The 24,855-nt window shown below is 44.9% G+C and overlaps 1 protein-coding gene across 9 annotated transcripts in view; it reads right to left on the reverse strand.

The window, feature by feature from the left end:
• LOC126292084 (protein sprint) overlaps positions 1-24,855 on the reverse strand; it is a 438,713-nt gene that overhangs the window by 85,685 nt on the left and 328,173 nt on the right. For all 9 annotated transcript variants that reach the window (XM_049985895.1, XM_049985896.1, XM_049985900.1 and 6 more), the window contains one exon: positions 6,311-6,514. In XM_049985895.1, the coding sequence (XP_049841852.1) occupies positions 6,311-6,514 (204 nt within the window). The remainder of the gene's footprint in view (positions 1-6,310; positions 6,515-24,855) is intronic.

The raw sequence follows: 24,855 nt of genomic DNA on the forward strand, positions 1-24,855 counted from the left end.
TGGTTGCTGTCGTTTATCATCTAGTAAAGTCACCAGAAGATCAGAAGAAATTGCAAAAAAAGATTTTGAAAAGATATCTGTATTGTGCGAAAATTGAGAATTGGCCCTAAATAATGAAAAGTGTGAGGTCTCCTACATTAGTGCTAAAAGGAATTCGTTAAACTTCGATTAGCCGATAAATCGGTCAAATCTAAAGGCCGTAAAATGAATACTTAAGAATTACAATTACGAACAATTTACATTGGAAAGAACACACAGAAAGCGTTGTGAGGAAGGCAAACCAAAGACTACTTTTTATTGCCAGAACACTTAGAAAATACAACAGATCTACTTAAGAGACTGCCTGCACAAAGATTGTCCACCCTCATACGGAGTAGTGCTCCGCGGTCTGGGATCTCACCAGACAGGATTAACGGATTGCATCGAAAAAGTTCAAGGAAGAGCAGCGTGTTTTGTACGAGGGTCACTCCAAAAGAAATGCACACTATACTTTTTAAATTAATCTCTTATTCTACATGTTTGTAAGTTTTACACTGTGTAGATACATCCATTAGGAACAATATATTCATTTTTCCACATAATTTCCATCCCTCTCAACTGCCTCACGCCATCTTGGAACTAGCGCCTGCATACCCGTACGCTAAAATTCTGGACCAACCTGTTGGAGCCACTGTTTGGTAGCGTGCACAAGGGAGTCAACATCTTCAAACCTTGTTCCACGAAGAGTGTCTTTCAGTTTCCCAAATAGATGATAGTCACATGAAGCCAGGTCAGGACTGTATGTAGGGTGTTTCAGTGTGGTCCATTCGAGTTTTGTGATTGCTTCCATGGTTAATTTGACTGACATGTGGCCGTGCATTGTCATGCAGCAGCAAAACATCCTGCTTTTGCCGATGTGCGTCGAACAAGACTCAGTCGAGTTTGAAGTTTCTTCAATGTCTTCACATATGCATCAGAATTTATGGTGGTTCCACTTGGCATGATGTCCACAAGCAAGAGTCCTTCGGAATCAAAAAACACCGTAGCCATAACTTTTTCAGCAGAAGGTGTGGTTTTGAATTTTTTTTTTCCTTGGGTGAATTTGCATGATGCCATTCCATTGATTGCCTCTTCGTCTCTGGTAAAAAATGATGAAGCCATGTTTCATCACCTGTCATAATTCTTCCAAGAAATTCATCTCCACCATTCTCGTACTTCGCTGCATACCGTTTTTCTGTTTCTTTGTGAGCCACTTTCAACATCCTGGGAACCCACCTGGCATAAATATTTTTTAACGCCAACACTTACACTATTCTGCAAACACTTCCTTCCCCTATCCCAGCGTAGCGTGACAATTCGTTCACTGTGATGCGTCTGTCAGCAGTCACCAATTCGTTAACTCTCTGCCCTTTGTCTGGAGTGTGTGTGCAGTACGAGGCCTGTCGCTGCGAGGACATTCCTCAATATTGCCGTGCCCGCTTTCATCACGTAACCTGCTTGCCCATCGACTAACTGTACTGCGATCGACAGCAGCATCTCCAAGCACCTTTTTCAACCGCTTGTGGATGTTTCCCACTGTCTCGTTTCCACAGCACAGGAGTTTTATGACAGCGCGTTGAATCTGACGAGCGTCAAGTGTAGTAGCCATCTTGAAGACATGCTGTGACGGCGCCACTCACGGGAACAGGTTGAACTAAGCTTGAAAACAAACGGGAAGGATGTATCTACACACTGTAAAACTTTAACACATGCAGAATGAAGACTGAATTTTTGCAAAAATAGTGTGCATTTCTTTTGGAGTGACCCTCGTATTTATTCACGTACAAATCCAAAATGAACAAGCTTTATACCAATGTAAAGAGGAAATTTCAAAATTTTTATAATGTTTGATATATATATTTAATAATTTTTAATCAATTAGTTTTTAATAATTACTTAATAATTAGAAATGGGTAAATGCTATAAATGTACAATGTGGCCACATTTGGCTGCACGGCAAACATCGACGCGGTAGCCAAACTCGTCCCACACACGCGAAAGTGTATCTGCTGTTAGTGAGTGCACGGCAGCAGTGATATGGTTTCGCAGATTGTTCAGAGTCGGGACGTAAACAGCTGCCTTCACATAACCCCATAAGAAATAGTCGCAGGGTTGAGATAGGGTCATCTCGGTGGCCAGAAATGCAGAGCCAGGTCCCCAACTCCCCTGCAACCTACCCAGCGCTAAGGAAGGGAGCCATTCAAAACGCCTCGTACATCACGTTGCCAATGGGGTGGAGCTTCAACCTGTTGGCAGATGAAGTTCTGAGAATCTTCCGTAACTCGAGGGAACAGCCATTGTTCCAACATTTCCAGGCACGTGATTCCCGTTACAGTTCTTTCCGCAAGAAAAATGGTCCATAAACCTTTGTATGGGATACGGCACAGAACACGTTGATTTTTGGTGAGTCTCTTTCGTGTTGCAATGGTGAACGTGGATTTTCCAAACCCCATATGTGAACATTGTGTGTGTGTTGACTTTTCCACTAAGGTGGAAGGTCGCTTCATCGCAAAAAATTACATGCTGTAGTAATGCGTCATCCTCCATCTTTGCTAGCACATAACAACAAAATGCGAGACGCTTCTCTTTGTCACTGAGGCTGAGAGCCTGCACAAGTTGTAATCGGTAGGGCTCGTACAGCAAACGCCGTCTCTGAACCTTCCATACGGTTGGTTGCGATATTTCAAGTTCTCGACTGGCTCTATTGAGAGACTTACTGGGACAGGGCACAAAACTTTCTCGAATCCGTCGGACATCATCCTCTGACACACGCGGTCGGCCTGTGTTTTTTTCCTTTGCACACACTTCCAATCTCCAGAATGAGATTTTCACTCTGTAGCGGAGTGTGCGCTGATACGAAACTTCCTGGCAGATTAAAACTGTGTACCAGACCGATACTCGAACTCGGGACCTTTGCCTTTCGCGGGCAAGTTCTCTACCATCTCAGCTACTCAAGCACGACTCACGCCCGGTCCTCAGAGCTTTACTTCTGCCAGTACCTCGTCTCCTACCTTCCAAACTTCACAAAAGCTCTCCTGCAGACCTTGCACTCCTGAAAGAAAAGATATTGTGGAGACATGGCTTAGCCACAGCCTGGGGGGTGTTTCCAGAATGAGGAAAGGTAGGAGACGAGGTAGTGGCAGAAGTGAAGCTGTGAGGATGGGGTGTGAGTCGTGTTTGGGTAGTTCAGAGGGTAAACCACTTGCCCGCGAAAGGCAAAGGTCCCGAGTTCGAGTCTCGGTCCGGCACACAGTTTTAATCTGCCAGGACGTTTTACTTCCAGTCTGTTTAAATCTCTAACGCTTTTGCGAGATGGTAGTTGAGTACGGAATTTGGTACGAAATGCCCGCTGAACTGCAATTTGCGACTCACTTTTCGCCAACTCGAGAACGCAGAACACCTTGCGCTCCACAATCGCTATCTCAGCAACAACTGACAGCTCAATGGAATGACAGCCCTATTGCCGCGCGAACTCTACCGGCCGCTTCTGAAACCATCACCGCGCGCCCGCCGCCGCCGCCGCCGCCCGTCAAAAATTTTGAAACTTCCTCTTTTCATTGGCATAAAGCTTGTTCATTTTGGATTTTTACTTGAATACATACGAATTTTTGAAAATAGCTCCATCATTAAGAATAACTGTGTACAGGAATTTCAGGTTAAGTAATAACCCCAATAATAACGTACTTAAAACTCGCACACCAGTGCACTTTCCACAATGTACGTAATAGATATAGTCTACATCTACATCTATACTCCGCAAGCCACCTGACGGTGTGTGGTGGAGGGTACCTTGAGTACCTCTATCGGTTCACCCTTCTATTCCAGTCTCGTATTGTTCGTGTAAAGAACAATTGTCAGTATGCCTCTGTGTGGGTTCTTAATCTTTCTGATTTTATCATGGTCTCTTCGCGAGATATACGTAGAAGGGAGCAATATACTCCTAGACTCCTCAGTGAAGGTATGTTCTCGAAACTTCAACAAAATCCCGTAACGAGCTACTGAGCGTCTCCGCTGCTCTCCGTTTGATCTTCTCTATCTCTTCTATCAACCCTATCTGGCACGGATCCCACACCGGTGAGCAATATTCAAGCAGTGGACGAACAAATGTACTGTAACCTACTTCCTTCGTTTTCGGAGTGCGTTTCCTTAGGATTCTTCCAATGAATCTCAGTCTGGCATCTGCTTTACCGACGATTAGTGTTATATGGTCATTCCATTTTAGATCACTCCTAATGCCTACTCCCAGATAATTTATGGAATTAACTGCTTCCAGTTGCTGACCTGCTATATTGTACCTAAATGATAAAGGATCTTTCTTTCTGTGTATTCGCCGCACATTACGCTAGTCTAAATTTAGATTCAATTTCCATTCCCTGCATCATGCGTCAATTCATTGCAGATCCTGTAAGTAGTGTTTGGAATAATTAATCCATAAATTAAACTGTAGCGAACCGGGACTACAAGGTTCCCTATCGAAATCTTTCCTATCATCATATCGTCAAAAAATCTGAATATTTTGTGTTTTTTCTTTCACTTTATAATGATTTTTAATTTATTATTACTTCCATTTGAGCCGTAGTAACATTTGCTGTTTTGAAGAGCGCGCCGCAGCGCCTAGGGTAAAGCAATCGCCTTCCGTTTCTGGCGGTTGCGCCGCTATGGCAATCGCAGCTTATGTGCCTCCCTCTGGTGGGAAATGGGAAAAGTTACCTGTTCACGTGCATTTAAGCGGCGCTATGAGCTCGGCAGTTGGTTAGTCGGAGTGGGGCTAGGTCAGTCTGGCGTCACCAGTTGCTGGTGTGTCTCTCGTCGGGTATGTCGTTTGGATGAACCTGTAAAGCCAGAAAATGAAAGTGTTGCCACTCCGCCACTAACAGACCTCAGCTAGTGGCTGAGTTCCTGCATCTGTGTCTGCGCGTTAGGCCGCCAGTCTGCTCGAGTTGCTCGGGCAACGGTCATTGGCGGCTGGATGGGTCGGTTGGTCGGTCGCGCACTGAGACACGAGATGACTTGTCCGCCTTGAGCGTCGGCGCATGTGAGGTCCCCACGTGAGTCCAGTAGGCAGCGCCGTATAGAAAGGGGTAGTGGCTTCGCGGTTCACACGAGAGCCACAGGAGCGAAACCACGACATCGGGCTGGCCGGGGTGAGCTGCGACGCCGTGAGACGGGAGATCGGCGCGCCTACCTGCGTCCGTTGAAGCGGCTGGCAGCGGACGGTTCGGGAGAGCGTTGGGGGTGCTGCGCCAGGTCTTCGCTAGACATCGCCGTTTTTTAGACGTCAAGTGACTGCTGATATGTTTGATTTACTTGCTAAATTCTACTTTTTTTGTTGGTCTCTCATCCCCAATTTGCTCGCCTGGTTTTCGTCCGCATTTGTTAGGCAGTTAGTGTCTGTCTGTCTGTCGGTCTGCCGTACGTTAATAGCTGCCTCTGTCATGTTTGTCGGATTCGGTGTTAACGATTTGTTGCTTAGAGGCCGAATTCTTGAAATATGTTTTTATCTTGCCTATCATCGTGCGAGGTGGTATATGTGTAATGTAGAGCATGTTGGTACATTTTATGTAAGTCTGCATTTTATGCGTTTTATTTAAACAGTCATTTTAGGTTATAAGGTTGCCACCCTTCCACAGTAAGAGGCCTTAAAAAAGAAATTACACTTTCGGTGGCAAATAATTTCAGTGTTGTTCCATTTCCATCCCTCTTGTGGGGTGCATAGTTTACGTGTTTGTGCGAGTTGTTAAAAACTTTTAGTTTAAGGTAATGTGGCGTTTTGCAGATTTGCACCAGTGTACTCTTTCAAAGGGTGTTGTGAGCGGTCATGACTATGACCGCGTTGAAAGGGAACAGGCAAGCTTCTCAGCCCGAAGGCTCCTACTGTTAAAATTGTTCTTTCTGCATCTAAGTAAAATTGTAACTTGATAAGGGTTCTTTTCTGCTTATAATTTTTAAATCTGTTTTTGAAAAGCTTTTAGGAATGAAATTCACATTTGTTAAAAGTAATTTTATTTTCCAGCAGTTACTTCCTGGCAACTACTTCCACGCTCATCTAATGCGATTAAATGTGTTAATGTTCTCGATGAATCGCTAGTAAATTAAGTAAATTCTTTGAGAAAAGATTTTGAAAGTAAATTTACGATTCACCATTGTAATTGCTGAAAAGAATAATTGCTGTTTATAAGATGGAATACGTTTTGTAGTCCACATGAAAAGCTGTAGCACGAAGCAGCAGTTATAAAATGTAAGGCAAGAGGTATGAAATGAGATGGGGTGAGTTATAGCGCTAAACACGGACCCCCTCCTCCTTGCCCTGCAGCAGGTGGAAGGCGCCGGCGCGCTGGATGCCGGGCAGGAACCAGACGGGGTGCGTGCGGATGAGGCGCTCCACCAGCCCGATGTCGCACGCCGCCGCCTCCTCGTCGGCGTCGCCGTCGCACTCCTCCGTCTCGTCCAGCTCGTGCGACACCGAGCCCTCACACGACGAGCCCGACGCAGACTCCTGCGATTAAAAGCCACACATTTTTGGCCGGTTGCGGTTACTCTGCCACAGACAGTACAATCGGGTGATAGTAAAGCAGGAACAATACAAAGAACAACTGCAACATGTATAGCCAGGGTTGCCAGAGAGTCTGGAGATCAGGAATTTCAAACACATCAGGGAAATTTGAAAAAAATAAAATAAATAAATAAACACTGGAAATATCTCGTGTTTGAAATGATAATTAAATTAAGACCCTAAGCTGTCGACAAGTGTTGATATACATCAACGGGGACAGTTGAAAACGTGTGCGCCGACCGAGACTCGAACTCGGCATCTCCTGCTTACATCACAAATGCACTAACTTATTTATTTATTTACTTACTTTTTTTAGTTCGTTGCGTTTGGTCTGCTCGGACGTCACAAGACATTCCGTTGGTCGTTGATTCTTTGACTCAGTTTTTTTTTTACTTATTTATTTTTTTTAATTACAGAGAGCACACGCTTCTGACAGAACACGCTGAGCTACCGTGCCGGCATTATTTTAATTTTTTTAAATTGTTTTAATTATTCTCATTTTTTGCATTTTTGTTCGTTGTTGATCGTTGGGTTTGGTCGTTGCGGAAGTCACGAGACATCCGTTAAAGTTCGTTTGTTGATCCTTCCAGACAGTTTTTCTTATTACAGAGGCCAACTAGCTCTCTGACCGAACACGCTGAGCTACGGTGCCGGCAACCATCTGAGCCACCAAGGGCACAGAGGATAGATACTGCGACTGCAGGGATCCCTTACACGCTCCCCGTGAGACCAACATTCCCAACTTAATGTCCACACACTACATTCGTAGTGCCCCTGCCCTTTACACTCATTACTCGCGGCAGACAATCTTACCGAGTCCCGTAAGAGTTCAGGTAATGCGTGTGCATCCAGCACAGGAGGAGGTCAATGGGCGGTTAGCCTTAACTATATATGTAGATGTATATCAACGCCTGTCGACAGATTAGAGTCTTGATTTCATCATCATTTCATTCTACTACAGCTGCATGGTGACCGATGGTATATGTTCTTTCGGACATGTCCAACAGAACAGATGTTGTTGTTGTTGTTGTTGTTGTGGTCTTCAGTCCTGAGACTGGTTTGATGTAGCTCTCCATGGTACTCTATCTTGTGCCAGCTTCTTCATCTCCCAGTACTTACTGCATCCTACATCCTTCTGAATCTGCTTAGTGTATTCATCTCTTGGTCTCCCTCGACGATTTTTACCCTCCACGCTGCCCTCCAAGGATAAATTTGTGATCCCTTGATGCTACAAAACATGTCCTACCAACCGGTCCCTTCTTCTTGTCAAGTTGTGCCACAAACTCTCCCCTATTCTATTCAATACCTCCTCATTAGTTGTGTGATATACCCATCTAACCTTCAGCATACTGCTGTAGCACCACATTTCTTCCTATCCAAACTATTTATCGTCCACGTTTCACTTCCATATATGGCTACACTCCATACAAATACTTTCAGAAACGACCTCCTGGCACTTAAATCAATACTCGATGTTAACAAATTTCTCTTCTTCAGAAACGCTTTCCTTGCCATTGCCAGTCTACATTTGATATCCTCTCTACTTTGACCATCATCAGTTATTTTGCTCCCCAAATAGGAAAAGTCCTTTACTACTTTAAGTGTCTCATTTCCTAGTCTAATCCCCTCAGCGTCACCCGACTTAATTCGACTATGTTCCATTATCCTTTGTTTTGCTTCTGTTGATGTTCATCTTATATCCAGATACCATCTTCATATATGTCGTTTTTGTCTCAGCAGATGAAATGGTTTGTTTGCTGTGGTGTCGTGCATCGTCGCTGTCTGGGCGCAGCTGAGTGCCTGCGCCGCTTCCCCACTCCCACATTCTTACTGCTTCTCCACCTCCTACCACTCCTCCCAGCTTGCAGTGAGTGCTGCCATCACTTCTTGCCACTAACCTAGAGACTGGGACGCGCGAGGAGTGGTTTGTTTGGATCTGATTCTCAGAGACTGTTGACGCAGCGGCCGGAGATGGCGGTCATGTATGCGCGAGTTGTGTCTGGGAAACTTCAAATGGTTCAAATGGCTCCGAGCACTATGGGATTTAACATCTGAGGTCATCAGTCCCCTAGAACTTAGAACTACTTCAACCTAACTAAACTAAGGACATTCACACACAGCCATGCCCGAGGCAGGATTCGAACCTGCGACCGTAGCGGTCGTGCTACTAATCTGTAGCGCCTAGAACCGCTCGGCCACATCGGTCGGTCTGAGTAGCTGTGTGAATGTGCGTATGCTCTTGTTTTCTGACAAATACTATGCTCCAAAATTTAGTTGTGAGAGTGTCTTTTGTACATGCCTGTCTGTGGCTCAGCAATCATCCTTACGATGAGTTGCTACCTATCCTCATTACTGTTGATTCTCAGAGTATCTGAACAAGTTATCTGTCGCATGGATTGATCACCGCGGTCTCATTTCATCGACATGCTGTCTGTGGCTCGCGAACAGCTGGCTACACCTGTGGATTTCCGCGACGGCCGTTTCTGCAGGTATATGTAATGGATCGGGTCTGCCGATCTGAAGCCATTCGGTTTCCACTAAAGTACGTAGGGTGTGTGCGCGTGTGGCGTAATACAGCGTATTTTCGGCGTCTTTTCGTGGTTTACTCCTGGACCCAGGACTGCAGTTCTCTTCGACAGGCCATGGCTGACGAATTTCAGGAATTGCCACTGTCTCGCCGCAAGTACGCTGTGCAGTGTGGCGTTTTATAGACATTACTTGTTCTAGTACATATTGGCGCTTCAAAAGTAGTATATTTGTTAGAAAGTATGGACGATGATAATAATAATAATAATAATAAGTAGTAGTAGAAGAAGAAGAAGAAGAAGAAGAAGAAAATTGTGTCAGTTGCTGGTGATTTGTACACTATGTACTCAAATATTTCTCGAAAGAAAAATCGCACAATACCTGTAAAATAATAGATATAAAACAGTGGGTAATACCCGACAATAACGAACATAATAGAACCAACATGTCACGTACACTCTTAGTTTACACAATATTCTTCCCCCCCTTATACACTTCTTTCAAGACGTTATTTCTGAAATCAGTGACAGTATTTTAGCCGGCCGGTGTGGCCGTGAGGTTCTAGGCGCTTCAGTCTGGAACCGCGTGACCGCTAAGGTCGCAGGTTCGAATCCTGCCTGGGGCATGAATGTGTGTGATGTCCTTAGGTTAGTTAGGTTTAAGTAGTTCTCAGTTCTAGGGGACTGATGACCTCAGATGTTAAGTCCCATAGTGCCCAGAGCCATTTGAACTATTTTTCTGGAAATCAGGGAAATATCAGAATATTTCACTTGGGAAAATTTGTGGCAATCGTTATAACAGTAGAAAAAAAATGTTAGTCGTTTTTCCAACTTAAGGGATTTGCACACACATTCTGACAACAGGTTAATATGCCCAGTACGGTGTGTGACCACCTCTGGCAGCCTGACAAACAACGGGGCATGCTGTGAATGATGTCTTCAATCTCATGTTGAGGCAAAAACGCTCGTTCTTCCTGCAGCGCTGCTCGCAAGTTTTGCAGAATGGTTGGTGGATGATGACGCGGTGCAACCCGTCTCCCTAGTGCACGCCAGACGTGCTGTATGCTATTCAAATCGAATGAGCGACCAGGTCACGCCATGCGTGCAAGTTCTTACATAAAAAAAACCGCGTGTTGTACGAAGTCGAACATTATCGTACAGCAATACGAAGTCTGGGCCCAACCCACTTCCGTACAGCCGCATATGAGATCTCAAGATGTCACGACACCTGACCGCAGTTAAACACTGCCGATTCATCAGTACAATTTTGTGAAGAGGAGTTCGAATGGTCCACACCGTTAAGGATCATCCTTGATATCTGTCTCTCTGCACAATGGTTGGGTCCCGAAATCGTGTTCCACGTTACCTCCAGATGCGTATCCGTCAAGAATCACTCTCCAGACCAAATCTGGAGTTATTTATGAAAACAACATTGGCCCACTGTCCGATCGTTCAGGTGGCATGAAAGCTCCACTCTAGACGTTCCCTTCTGTGAAGACGCGTCAGACGTATACACACAGCAAGTCTCCGACAATAAAGGCCACTCTGCCGAAGGCTTCAGCACACCGCTTGCCTCTCTACAACACGTCCAGTGGATGGTGCGAAGTCAGATGCCCGTTGCCGCGCGGTACTAAGGCGGTACCGTCGTGCCCTTACAGCCAAATGACGATTCTGTCTTTCTGATGTCACACGTGGTCGGTACCGCCCAGGCCTTCCGGATACAGTTTCGATCTCTATAAACTGTCGCCAATCCGAAAATCAACAGAACGATTCACATTAAACCATCGGGCCCCATCAGTCTGAGTCTGTCCTGCTCCCATTCTTCCCATGGCTTTCCACCGCAGAGTGTCCCTCTGTGCCATACTACAACGTCTGTGACTGTGTACGTAACCAATGTGGATGAGGAACTATCCGACAAACACTATCCCGTTTGGTAGGTGCCCTAACGTCATCGTTGGTGTGGTTGTCCGTTGACCACTATGCTTTCTTCCGTACAGGACACGAACGTACCGACTACCACAAACAGGTACAGGGTGTTTTAAAAATGACCGGTATATTTGAAACGGCAATAAAAACTAAACGAGCAGCGATAGAAATACACCGTTTGTTGCAATATGCTTGGGACAACAGTACATTTCCAGGCGGACAAACTTTCGAAATTACAGTAGTTACAATTTTCAACAACAGATGGCGCTGCAAGTGATGTGAAAGATATCTATGACAACGCAGTCTGTGGGTGCGCCATTCTGTACGTCGTCTTTCTGCTGTAAGCGTGTGCTGTTCACAATGTGCAAGTGTGCTGTGGACAACATGGTTTATTCCTTAGAACAGAACAGTTTTCAACGGAGGTTTAATGTAACCAAAGGACCGAAAATCGATACAATAAAGGATCTGTTTCAAAAATTTCAACGGGCTGGGAACGTGATGGATGAACGTGCTGGAAAGGTAGGGCGACCGCGTACGGCAACCACAGAGGGCAACGCGCAGCTAGTGCAGCAGGTGATCCAACAGCGGCCTCGGGTTTCCGTTCGCCGTGTTGCAGCTGCGGTCCAAATGACGCCAACGTCCACATATCGTCTCATGCGCCAGAGTTTACACCTGTATCCATACAAAATTCAAACGCGGCAACCCCTCAGCGCCGCTACCATTGCTGCACGAGAGACATTCGCTAACGATATAGTGTACAGGATTGATGACGGCGATATGCATGTGGGCAGCATTTGGTTTACTGACGAAGCTTATTTTTACCTGGAGGGCTTTGTCAATAAACAGAACTGGCGCATATGGGGAACCGAAAAGCCCTATGTTGCAGTCCCTGCATCCTCAAAAAGTACTGGTCTGGGCCGCCATTTCTTCCAAAGGAATCATTGGCCCATTTTTCAGATCCAAAACGATTACTGCATCACGCTACCTGGACATTCTTCGTGAATTTGTGGCGGTACAAACTGCCTTAGACGACACTGCAAACACCTCGTGGTTTATGCAAGATGGTGCCCGGCCACATCGCACGGCCGACGTCTTCAATTTCCTGAATGAATATTTCGATGATCGTGTGATTGCTTTGGGCTATCCGAAACATACAGGAGGCGGCGTGGATTGGCCTCTCTATTCGCCAGACATGAACCCCTGTGACTTCTTTCTGTGGGGACACTTGAAAGACCAGGTGTACCGCCAGAATCCAGAAACAATTGAACAGCTGAAGCAGTACATCTCATCTGCATGTGAAGCCATTCCGCCGGACACATTGTCAAAGGTTTCGGGTAATTTCATTCAGAGACTACGCCATATTATTGCTACGCATCGTGGATATGTGGAAAATATCGTACTATAGAGTTTCCCAGACCGCAGCGCCATCTGTTGTTGACAATTGTAACTACTGTAATTTCGAAAGTTTGTATGCCTGAAAATGTACTGTTGTCCCAAGCATATTGCAACAAACGGTGTATTTCTATCGCTGCTCGTTTAGTTTGTATTTCCGTTTCAAATATACCAGTCATTTTTGAAACACCCTGTATTTAGATACCACTTCGCACCACCACCCAGACCAGAAGCAAGCAGTACTCAACACTCTGTCTTCACGTATCTTCCGTATCAGCGATGACAACTTGGAATCGGAGTTGAAATTTTTTAAAGAGGACATTGTAGGCAAATGGACATGATAATTATTCAATCGACAGGGCTTTTAGGCGGAATATTTACAACGCTAATAAGAATGACGAGGAACCGCCTTCCCACTCCGTCACGTTGCCGTTCGTTCCTGGGGACACAGACCGCATAATCAAAATTTTAAAGAAAAATGGTATTCAGACATCTCTCTTTAGTCAAAACAAAATAAAAGACTTTTTTCCGACGGAAAACGGGCACACCTGATTTCCCACACAATGTAGGCGTCTATCAAGTGCCATGTGACTACGGCAAAGTGTATAAAGGCGAAACGGGAAGAACTGATAAAGAACGCATTAAGGAACACGAACGGCACATGCGGCTAAATCAAAGTGCAATATCGGCAGCAGCAGAACATCACGAGAACTGGGGCTCTGACATCGATTTTAATAACGTACGTGTACTGGATAAAGAAACAAACATTTATAGAAGAAAGGTCCGAGAAGCGGTTGAAATTTCTAAGAATGCATCTAATTTCAATAGAGAGGACGGCTATAGGCTTCCGGCATCGTGGCTGCCCGCCATCAAGGAAGTAAATACGCGGCCGCGGTGTGTGAGCGGCATCAACAACGCGCTGCAAGTCACCTCGGCGGACAATAATATTTTGGATAAACATTCCCCCTCTCTTGCTCTGTCCGTTTAGAAGCTAGCCACAGATGACGAACAACCAATAGAGGTAGCTGGCATTTCAACCAATAACCCTTCTCCGGCATAAGTGTGGAATAGTATCTTTCTATCCAGTGGCGGTGGACTGCCAATGCTATCCACAGGAGATGAGCTACCAACGCCCCTCTTCTGTATCAGAGCGGACGTATTAGCCTACTACTATGGATCACCAATGGTAGCCATATGAATTTTAACCAATACTCTCACTTCTCCAGCACCGCCAGAAAACTCCCCCTTTATAAGTGGGCGCGACCCTCGTCTCTGACCGTGTTCTAGCAGTAGTGGACACCAAAAGATCCTGAGGAAGATCCCAGGAGAGGGGTCGAAACGTCGAACATTTTAGAGGATACATGACGCGGCCTAATAACGCAGAAGATTTTAACTTCAGTACGAGCATCTGTGGACAGTCTGTATGATTATATCGTGAATTAGACTCCGGACAGGAAAATAATGGTTTGTTGATTTAATTTTGGACACCCCATGTGTTCAGTTCCACCTCCAGGCCGCTGTCGAAATTTGGCGGACACATCAAAAAGGTACGGCCAAACGACACAACATGTGGTTCATGCACGATATAGCTCCTGCACATTTCAGTCGAAGTGTTCGTACGCTTCTCAACAACAGATTTGGTGACCGATGGATTGGTAGAGGCGGACCAATTCCATGGCCTCCACGCTCTCCTGACCTCAACCCTCTTGACTCTCATTTTTGGGGGCATTTGAAAGCTCTTGTCTACGCAACCCCGGTACCAAATGTAGTGACCCTTCGTGCTCGTATTGTGGACGGCTGTGATACAATACGCCATTCTCCAGGGCTGCATCAGGAATTCCATTCGACGGAGGGTGGATGCATGTATTCTCGCTAACGGACGACATTTTGAACATTTCCTGTAACAAACTATTTGAAGTCACGCTGGTACGTTCTGTTGCTGTGTGTTTCCATTCCATGATTAATGTGATTTGAAGAGAAGTAATAAAATGAGCTCCAACATGGAAAGTAAGCGTTTCCGGACACATGTCGACACAACATCTTTTCTTTCTTTGTGTCTGAGGAATGTTTCCTGAAAGTTTGGCCGTACCTTTTTGTAACAACCTATATATTGTTATCCTGCCTCTGAATATTTGTAACTTATTTCTGATTGCAATCTTAAATCTGTTTTTGAAAAGGCTTTTAGGAATAAAATTCACATTTGTTAAATTGTGACTTGATATTTCGAGTGTGCTTTTGTGCTTATAATTTTAAATATGTTTTGAAAAAGCTTTTAGGAATAAATTCACATTTGTTAAAGGTAATTTTCCATCCGTTACTTCATGGCAACTACTTCCACCCTCACCTAGAGTGATTAAATGTGTCAATGTTCTTTATGAATCGCCAGTAAATAAAGTAATTCTTCAAAAACAAATTTTTGAAAGTAAATTTACGGTTCAATGTGCATATCGCTATCCCATGACTTTTGTCACTTCAGTGTGGAAGACACCATGACAGGTGAACATTACTTTTTGCCACTGGTTTTGCTTTTAGTCCGGTGGAATGAGACAGAGGCCAACCGAAGATGTGGGCAAAACGCCGCAGCCCGCTGCGATGCGCTGGCTGCCTTGCAATCTACGGTCCGCTGGGGCTCTCCGGCACTGTGCGCTGTTACTGTCAGCATCAGTGTCGCTGTTAGTGCGATTGCTTCCGCCTTTTCACGGCCGGAACAAAAAAAAAAAAAAAGTCGGAGTGCGCCTGGAGACGGCGAGGCTGCGAGACGCTGTGCAGCCGTGACAAATGACTGCGCGGCGGACACAATGGCGGCCAGGTTATGACTGGGCTTTCTCATCACGCCGGCGGACACAATGGCGACGATGCCTACGGCAGCTCCAGCTTTTGTTTGGCAACATACGAGCTGCACTCGCCGCTTCCTGTTCCCCGGGCGTACACTTGCAGATTGCGGCCCATCCTCGCTGTCACAAGGGAAAGTTGACAGTTCAGAGGAAGGCGCAATTTTTCCAGTACAGTGAAAGCTCTGACTGGGAATGTAGGCCATCTGTATTATCGAAAATCCGGAGAATTCCGAATTTCAGAAAAAAATCTGGAACGGTGTGGTTTAAATGCCATAAGCACACATATTATATTTACACTGCACGACAAAAAAAGTTCCGCACTCAGAATGAGGCGAGAAAACTACATAAAATTTCACAGATTGAGAGGGTGGTGGTTGTTGTTGTTGTTGTTGTTGTTGTTGTGGTGGTGGTCTTCAGTGCAGAGACTGGTTTGATGCAGCTCTCCATGCTACTGTATCCTGTGCAAGCTTCATCTCCTAGTACCTGCTGCAACCAGCCCGCCCGGATAGCCGCTCGGTATAACGCGCTGCTTCCCGAGAGGGAAGGCGTGCCGGTCCCCAGCGCGAATCCGCCCGGCGGATTAGTGTCGAGGTCCGGTGTGCCGGCCAGCCTGTGGATAGTTCTTAAGGCGGTTTTCCATCTGCCTCGGCGAATGCGGGCTGGTTCCCCTCATTCAAATGGTTCAAATGGCTCTGAGCACTATGGGACTCAACATCTTAGGTCATAAGTCCCCTAGAACCTAGAACTACTTAAACCTAACTGACCTAAGGACATCACACACACCCATGCCCGAGCCAGGATTCGAACCTGCGACCGTAGCAGCCCCGCGGTCCCGGACTGCAGCGCCAGAACCGCATGGCCACCGAGGCCGGCTCCCCTCATTCCGCCTCAGTTACACTATGTCGGCGATTGCTGTGCAAACACTGTCTTTACATAAGCACACACGATAATTACCACACTAACATTTGGGGTTTCACTCGTCTGGTATGTGACGTTCCCGGGTAGGGGAGAGGGTGAGGCGGGGTCCACTGGGGGCAGAACCGCACAATAATCCTGGGGGCGGTGTGGGGCGGCGGTGTGGTGGGTGGACTGTTTACATCTTTCGGAATTTTTACCCTCCATGCTACCCTCCAATACTAAACTGGTCATCCGTTGATGCCTCAGAACAAGTCCTGCCAAGTGATCCCTTCTTCTAGTCAAGTTGTGCCACAAATTCCTCTTCTCCCCAATTCCGTTCCGTACCTCCTCATTATCCACGTGACCAACCCATATAATCCCCAGCATTCTTCTGTAGCACCACATTACGAAAGCTTCTATTCTCTTACTGTCTAAATTAGTTATCGTCCATTTTTCACTTCCATACATGGCTACAAGACAATGAAATCCACTTGCCTCTGTACCGCGGTTCAAATCCTCGCCGGGCCATTCAGATTTAGGTTTTCCGTGATTTCCCTAAATCGCTCCTGGCAAATGCCGGAGTGGTTCCTTTGAGAAGACACGGCCGATTTCCTTCCCCAACCTTGTCACAATCCGAGCTTGTGCTCTGCCTCTAATGGCCTCGATGTCGACGGGATGTCAAACCCAATCTTCCTTCATTCCTCTTACCGTAGCACGCCGGTACACAAAAAAGAATAATAGCGCAGCCCAATGATAAAGTAGAGTATAGTGCGATCTGAGAACGCACTTTCTCACGGCGACATTCTTAATGTGTCAGACTTCTCAGTCTCGAGCTGCCGACGACTTCCTCCTCCATGATGTCATTGTCGAGATATATTTGGGTAGGACGTTAGTCACCGAGACGTCACGGAGCCATATCCGTGACTGAAAAACACTGTTAGCGATGCTGATTTCGTCAGATGGTGGATTATTCGGCTGATTTCTCTGTTGCCCTTCATCATCAAGGGCTCCTTTTCCATTGACAGTGTTTGGTGTCGCCGCAAGGCACCACAATGGCTAGGCTGTAGGCTTCAAATCGGCCGTGCTCCGTCAGTACACATCGGACCCGCGAGTCTCCACTGTCGACGCTAGCAGACCGAGCGCCGCCACTCGGCTGGTCTTACGAGACAAACTAGCGCACTGCGCATTTCTACAGCCGGCTTTAATAGGAATGGTTCACTCGTTATAGCTTCAGAGATCTCATCTGCAGACATGCTAGTTAGCATAGCCTTCAGCTAAGTCAGTAACTACGACCTAGCCAGGCGTCACATACAGTTTATGCATTGACAATTGATCTATATGTGTGAAGCAATCAGATTTGCAAGAAGTATTAGCAGTTCAGTCTATAACTGCACTTGTAAATATAATTGTACAAAGTCAAGATCGGCATTCACCGTTGATGCTGAATTAAAGCTAAGTATTTAATTGTATCCCTGCCTACTAACTTTCTAATCACCAAAGATGTTCCAGATACCTCCAGTCAAGTATAGTTCACTGATCCTCACGTCAGCCTACGTGATCAAAGCGTGCAATTAATGGTCACCACTTGCTATCAGGCTAAGAGTGAAATTGCGACTCAGCCGGGTCACACTTTTTCCATGAGGCACATAGTTCCGCCTCATACATATAAAAGAAAAAACTCCCGGATTTCTCCGTTAAAAATACACTTTTACCTGGGTGAAAATACACTGTATTCCTGATGCACACACATTTTTTTCGTATTAAGTGACATTATACTTTCCACCTTCAATCCTTTAAATGGTAAAGGTTTTATACACCGGCGTGGAGCTTCCCAGCGCTTTAGGGAATGAAACTGAGCAAATGCTAAGCGGTCTAAAAAGATGGAAATGTGTACACTGCATTACGAAAGCATACATACGAATTCCATAAAGTACAACACAATGGCTACCGAAATCGACATTGCGTTGCGCGATGCGCTTTTGTCAGCCAATCATAGCCCATGTCACGTGATCTCGCCAGCCAATGACAGCAGATATTCAGAGTATAGGACTCGTGATGTAGTCAGCCAATAGTAGCATTATTGTTAAGTAGCGTGAACACACACTAAGATTAGATTGATACACATACAATAGGGCTACACGAAAAGCTAAGCTTTCACATATAATACTGGTCGTCTATATTTTTTTGATGTGTTTTTTCCGAGAGTGTGGTTAGCCAGGATCCTAGCTGAACACTTGTGACAAGCACTATAATAAATTTTACTGCTGTGCACCAAACATTTTGTGCATTACCTCGCCGAAGACATGTTCCGTCGAGTACTTCGAATTTTCCATAGAAAATCTAATTATGTGTGAGATTGCTCAAGAACTCACCTCGCACTTTTATTAAGGGTAATTATGCTGACATTTCCTGGCACATTAAAACTGTGTGCCGGACCGGGACTCGAAGTTGGGACCTTTGCCTTCGCGGGCAAGTACTCTACCAGTCAGCTACACAAGCACAACTCACGACCCGTCAAATTTTGGTCAAAATTGGTAAAAACATATTTTTTGGTCCGTCATATTGGATTAGCCATCATGAATTTTGAAAATATAATTTCTGATTTATGTTCAGCGACGTCAAAAATATATAACATGTAGTTTCCATTAAATTGAACTAAGAATACGTATAATAGCTTTACCTAAACTATACAGGTTTTTCTCCAGGAACAATTTTTCAAAGTTGCCTGCACCATAAAATAAAAACCGTTCAAAGTATTAACTTCTACCCTTGACCCAGAAAAAGCAAATACTTTCCTTGGGAGCTTATGCCTATAATATACGAAATTTGTTAGTATTAAATTTTTTTGTGGAGACATGAAGAGTGCAACAAACACCCAAAAATCGAGCCCAAAGTTCGAGTTAGCACCATATCGTTAAATTTATAGTTATTTTATTGTGGTGAGGTATAAGATCCCTGCCGGCCGCGGTGGTCTAGCGGTTCTAGGAGCTCAGTCCGGAACCGCGCGACTGCTACGGTCGCAGGTTCGAATCCTGCCAAGGGCATGGATGTGTGTGATGTCCTTAGGTTAGTTAGGTTTAAGTAGTTCTAAGTTCTAGGGGACTGATGACCACAGATGTTAAGTCCCATAGTGCTCAGAGCCATTTGAACCATTTATAAGATCCCATAAATGTAATGTAGTATCGGTTTGATGTTATCCATTTTTGATTTCAGTTACCTCCTGAGGGGTTAATTGCGCGCAGTCTGCGTATTTCAGACTCGCAGGCCCTTGATCAAACTATAATAACGGGACATTTTGTCTTTTTTATCGACAATCTAAAATAAAGTTTAAATTATGATATACCATAATTCTCCAACAGACACTCTGCATTCTTTTTCATAGTCGCAAAAAATATCCAAACTTTGCCAATTTTTTGCTCATTTGAAGGACAACCTTGTTTGAAGACGAGCTCACTTTCACTTGGTTTAACTTCTGTACTTCCACCGGGTTTTTTGCAGACACAGCAGTTACCTCCCAGGAGGCTTTTTATGTTGGGTAAAGTGACAGAAAAAACGTCTATAGTTTCCATGCTTTTTTTATTTCGCCATGTTTCATTATTACAGAACAACGGAACACACTGTAGCCTCGTCCCGAGGCGCTCTTTCCCACTGCGTCACACGAGCGACGTCATTCGTTTGTGAACAGCGGCCCCGTTAAATTAACGTCACATTATAAATTACTGAGGCATAATTTGCTGCTCGCGTAATTACAAAAGGCTAACGCACCAATCAGCTTTTTCAAAGGGACTCGCTGCACGAATAGGTTGGCGTGGCCGATCGTAATAACTGTTCGGGTTGCTACACAAATGTTAGCTCAACAGGAAATTATGTACACTAACAATGCGCAAATAAATCAAAACATGTAAATGCTTCCCGTCAACAACAACCGATAGACTCTGCGTTTTAAGGCCATTACTACGTAACAGTTCATGCGCTGCAATTTGTTTCAGGTGGTCATCGTAGTGTAAATGTTGGCTACGTGGACTTTCTGACCCTTTGGAGGTGACGGAGTTAGTACCAGTTGTGCAATGTGGCGTTTCCGACCGGATCCTCCCCGGCTGTTGTGCCTTCTTTTGGCTGTTGGAAAAGCCACGCTTAAAATACAGTACTGGCCATTAAAATTGCTACACCACGAAGATAATGTGCTACAGACGCGAAATTTAACCGACAGCAAGAAGATGCTGTGATATGCAAATGATTAGCTTTTCAGAGCATTCACACAAGGTTGGCGCCGGCAGTGACACCCTCAACGTGCTGACATGAAGAAAGTTTCCAACCGATTTCTCATACACAAACAGCGGTTGACCGGCGTTGCCTGGTGAAAAGTTATTGTCATGCCTCGTGTAAGGAAGAGAAATGCGTACCATCACGTTTCCGACTTTGATAAAGGTCTGATTGTAGCCAATCGCGACACTGCTGCTCGTGTTGGTCGAGATCCAATGACTGTTAGCAGAATATGGAATCAGTGGGTCCAGGAGGGTAATACGGAACGCCGTGCTAGATACCAACGCCCTCGTATCATTACCAGTCGAGATGACAGGCATCTTATCCGCACAGCTGTAACGGATCGTGCAGCCATGTCTCGCTCCCTGAATCAACAGATGGGGACGTTTGCAAGACGACAACCATCTGCACGGACAGTTAGACGACGTTTGCAGTACCATGGACTATCAGCTCGGAGACCGTGGCTGCGGTTACCCTTGACGCTACATCACAGACAGGAGCGCCTGCGATGGTGTACTCGACGACGAACCTGGGTGCACGAATTACAAAACACCGTTTTTTCGGATGAATCCAGGTTCTGTTTACAGTATCGTGATGGTCACATCCGTGTTTGGCGACATCGCGGTGAACGCACATTGGAAGCGTGTATTCGTCATCGCCATTCTGGCGTATCACCCGGCGTGATGGTATGGGTGCCATTGGTTACACGTCTCGGTCACCTCTTGTTCGCATTGAGGGCACTTTGAACAGTGGACGTGACATTTCAGATGTGTTACGACCCGTGGCCTTACCCTTCATTCGATCTCTGCGAAACCCTACATTTCAGCAGGATAATGCACGACCGCATGTTGCAGGTCCTGTACTGGCCTTTCTGGATACAGAAAATGTTCGACTGCTGCCCTGGCCATCACATTCTCCAGATCTCTCACCAATTGAAAACTTCTGGTCAATGGTGGCCGAGTAACTGGCTCGTCACAATACGCCAGTTACTACTCTTGATGAACTGTGGTATGGTGTTGAAGCTGCATGGGCAGCTGTACCTGTACACGCTATCCAAGCTGTGTTTGACTCAATGCTCAGGTGTATCAAGGCCGTTATCACGGCCAAAGGTGGTTGTTCTGGTTACTAATTTCTGGATCTATGCAACCAAATTGCATGAAAATGTAATCACATGTCAGTTCTAGTATGATATAATTGTCCAATGAATACCCGTTTATCATCTGCATTTCTTCTTGGTGCACCAATCTTAGTGGCTAGTAGTGTACTAGATGGACATCTTCGTGCGACTCTCGTTATTCGAGGTCACGCACTTCTCTGGTTAGTGTTACCCCTGACTAATTATGCGGTGTGACGTGCTGAAGATGTTCACATTAAGCGAGGATAAATTTCATACATGAATTGCCTTTTGATATGGTTTCTGAATCAAAATTTGAACATCACACCAGTCATACTATGAACTGCCGAAGCCACGTCCACTATTGTCGAGATAAATATCCATATTTCACTCTTGGTCAGAAGAAGAACCTACGGATAACATCAACAAAACAACCTGCATGTATGGAGCGTATACAACTGATTTGCATTCATTCACGACATTATTATTCCTTTATTTTATGAAAAACTGAATGGTGAGCGGTACTCTCAACTTCTCTTAAACGCACTGCCAGAGATGCTAAAACATGTCCCTGTAGTGGCAGAGACAAATTGACTGCAGGGAGGTGGGTGCCCAGCATGTTTTTTCTCGCCAGCTTAGCGCACCTAAAATCGATATAATCCTGGTCGATGGTTTGGTAGAGGAGGGCTCGTTCCTCGGCCAACAAAGTCTCCAGGTTGTACTGCAGAAGATTATATCATTCTTGTAGACATCAAACACGCGATATCGTATCTGTATTACGAAACAGGTAAGACGGTGCACAGGCCCAGCTGCATGTTGCCTACCTAACGGCCTCTGGGACAACAAAACTTTCTTTTTAGTTCTTCATATAATTATTGACCGAATTTTAAAGTTCGAAATGCTAACCTATTCATTAAGAGGTATAATCTTGCGTTACAGGTTTAACTGAAATACCAAAATTAAAATGTGTGTGAATTCCTAAGGGACCAAACTACCTTATGCTAAGAACAACACACACGCCATGCCAGAGAGAGGACTCGAACCTCCGGCGTGAGGGGTGGCGCTACAGACAAGGCAGTAACATGCACTCACAACGACCTGTGTACTGCGAGATTAACATCAATTTTGACATCACAGATAATTTATAATTGACATGCACAGTATTTGATAGATGTACGTAATATATATCACTGACGATGGGCTCTGTACTCTGAAACTGATACAGCTATTAAATATTTGCATACACCTTACGGTGTTAACGAGATGTCTAACTAATAATATTAATAAAGCGGTACTGAATCGAATTGGGGAGAATTTTTTTTATCATAATTAGACCAAAACAGGAGATTCACCGACAGGAGAACCCAGAGGCATCAAGGAGTCGTCAATTTGGAGTTGGAGAAGAGTGAAAACAAAAAATTAGTACCCGAGTGTTTTATGAATTCATCTGTTATTTCATCTGTTATTTCATCTCGCCCAGTGATTCGTTTGTCTATTTCTTCTTTGGCTAGTTCTTTTCATATTTCTGGGTCCTATAGGGTTTTTGTTCTCTCTCTTCTCTATCTTCTGCACACAGCTGTTCCCCTCCCTCTTTCTTCTTGGCTCAGTAGCTACTACATGTGTTTTGTTCATCGTTTTTTTTATGTTTCTCTTCTTTGATAACTAACAAGCGCTAACCTTTACATCCAAATAGTTTCGAGTGGTATCTTTTGAGAATCTGCTTGATTGCACGATAAATTTTCCTGTTTTCATTTGATTTGCTAAACTTTTCTTCCAGTTTAAATTTATTACTTCAAAACAATTTATTTATTTTCTTTCGCGCTTTAGAGGCTTTGAAATTCACTGAACAACAAATGAGATAAAACTATATGACAGGGGTATCACGCTAGTCTAGAGAACTTTCACTATAACAGTCAATAATAGAGGATACCAATGCGGATTTTAAGAGGTAGAGCCACCGTCGATTGATTTTATGCAATGAAACAGATTACTGAAAAAAGCTTTGAATATGGTGCTAGATCGCCATGCGCATCACAGCAAACGTTCCACAGCACTGACCAGGAAACTTAGCGCGAGCGTAAGACAATTTGGATTTCCAAGTAAAGTGGTTAAATTAGGAAAATACGCGGCACATACAAAAGTAAAGACTGATGGGTATAGTTAAGGTATTAATTAGTAATAACTAATTTGACAAGGGTAAGTGCTCTCAAATATTTAGGTCAACTTACAGGCAGTCGATCGTGATTTGGTATAAGATAACAACTATAATGGGCGAAACGAGAGTAGACGTAGAGAGGGAGGGAGAGAGAGAGAGAGAGAGAGAGAGAGAGAGAGAGAGAGAGAGAGAGAGAGAGAGACAGAGTATCAATTGGACTGATTTACGGGGAAAAAAATGTGTGTGTAATCCTGTGGGGCTTTTGGTTATCAGTCCCTAAGATTACACACTGCTGAACCTAAATTATCCTAAAGACAAACAGACACACCCATGCACGGGGTAGGACTCGAACCTCCGCCGGGATCAGCCGCACAGGCCATGACTTCAGCGTCCTAGACCGCTCGGCTAATCCCGCGCGGCTGACTTACGCAAAGGAGTAAGACTATACTGTTGTCTGTTCCTACGGCCTTCAGTTTCGGTTATGAGACTATGATTGAGCGCTGCCGAATAAACGACAGGGTAGGGATGTACGTCCGGTGCAGAGCACTATATGGAAGTGAATCACTGACAGTTGAGAAATCCGAAAAAGAAGAGAATCGAAGCGTTTGAAATGTGGTGCTATAGGAGGGTCTTACCACTTAAGTGCGCTGATAAGAAGTCAGGTGATCCTCCTAGGCATGAGCCATAGTCTGGTTTTGTGGGTCACAGTCTTCTTCTGTCTGTTCCCTCGCCCTACAACTCCCCAAATACAACTTACCCTCTAATACACATTTAAAAAGAAAAAAAAAAGCCTCGCGCTTTAATAATGGAAGCGTATAAAACTTTAGAAGAAACCCCGCCGTAGGTTCGAGTCCTCCCCCGGGCGTGTGTGTGTGTGTGTGTGTGTGTGTGTGTGTGTGTGTGTTGTTCTTCGTTTAAGTAGTGTGTAAGACTAGGGACCGATGACCGCAGCACTTTGGTCCCCTAGGAATTCACACACATTTGAACGTTTAGAAGAAATAGTCAGTCGGAATGGCTTGAGAATTTCTGCAGAATTTTTTTTTTAACGAGAATTAAAAAGGCGCCGAAATTTCTGAACACAGATATTGGGGAGATAAAGAAGGTTAAAAACTTTAATATCTTCGGGAGATAAAACAAAAAAAATTGGTCTGCGTAAAGCTGCTGTAGAGGAAATTATT

Source organism: Schistocerca gregaria, chromosome 9, assembly GCF_023897955.1.
Source record: "Schistocerca gregaria isolate iqSchGreg1 chromosome 9, iqSchGreg1.2, whole genome shotgun sequence".
In the NCBI taxonomy this organism is placed as follows: Eukaryota; Metazoa; Arthropoda; class Insecta; order Orthoptera; family Acrididae; genus Schistocerca; species Schistocerca gregaria.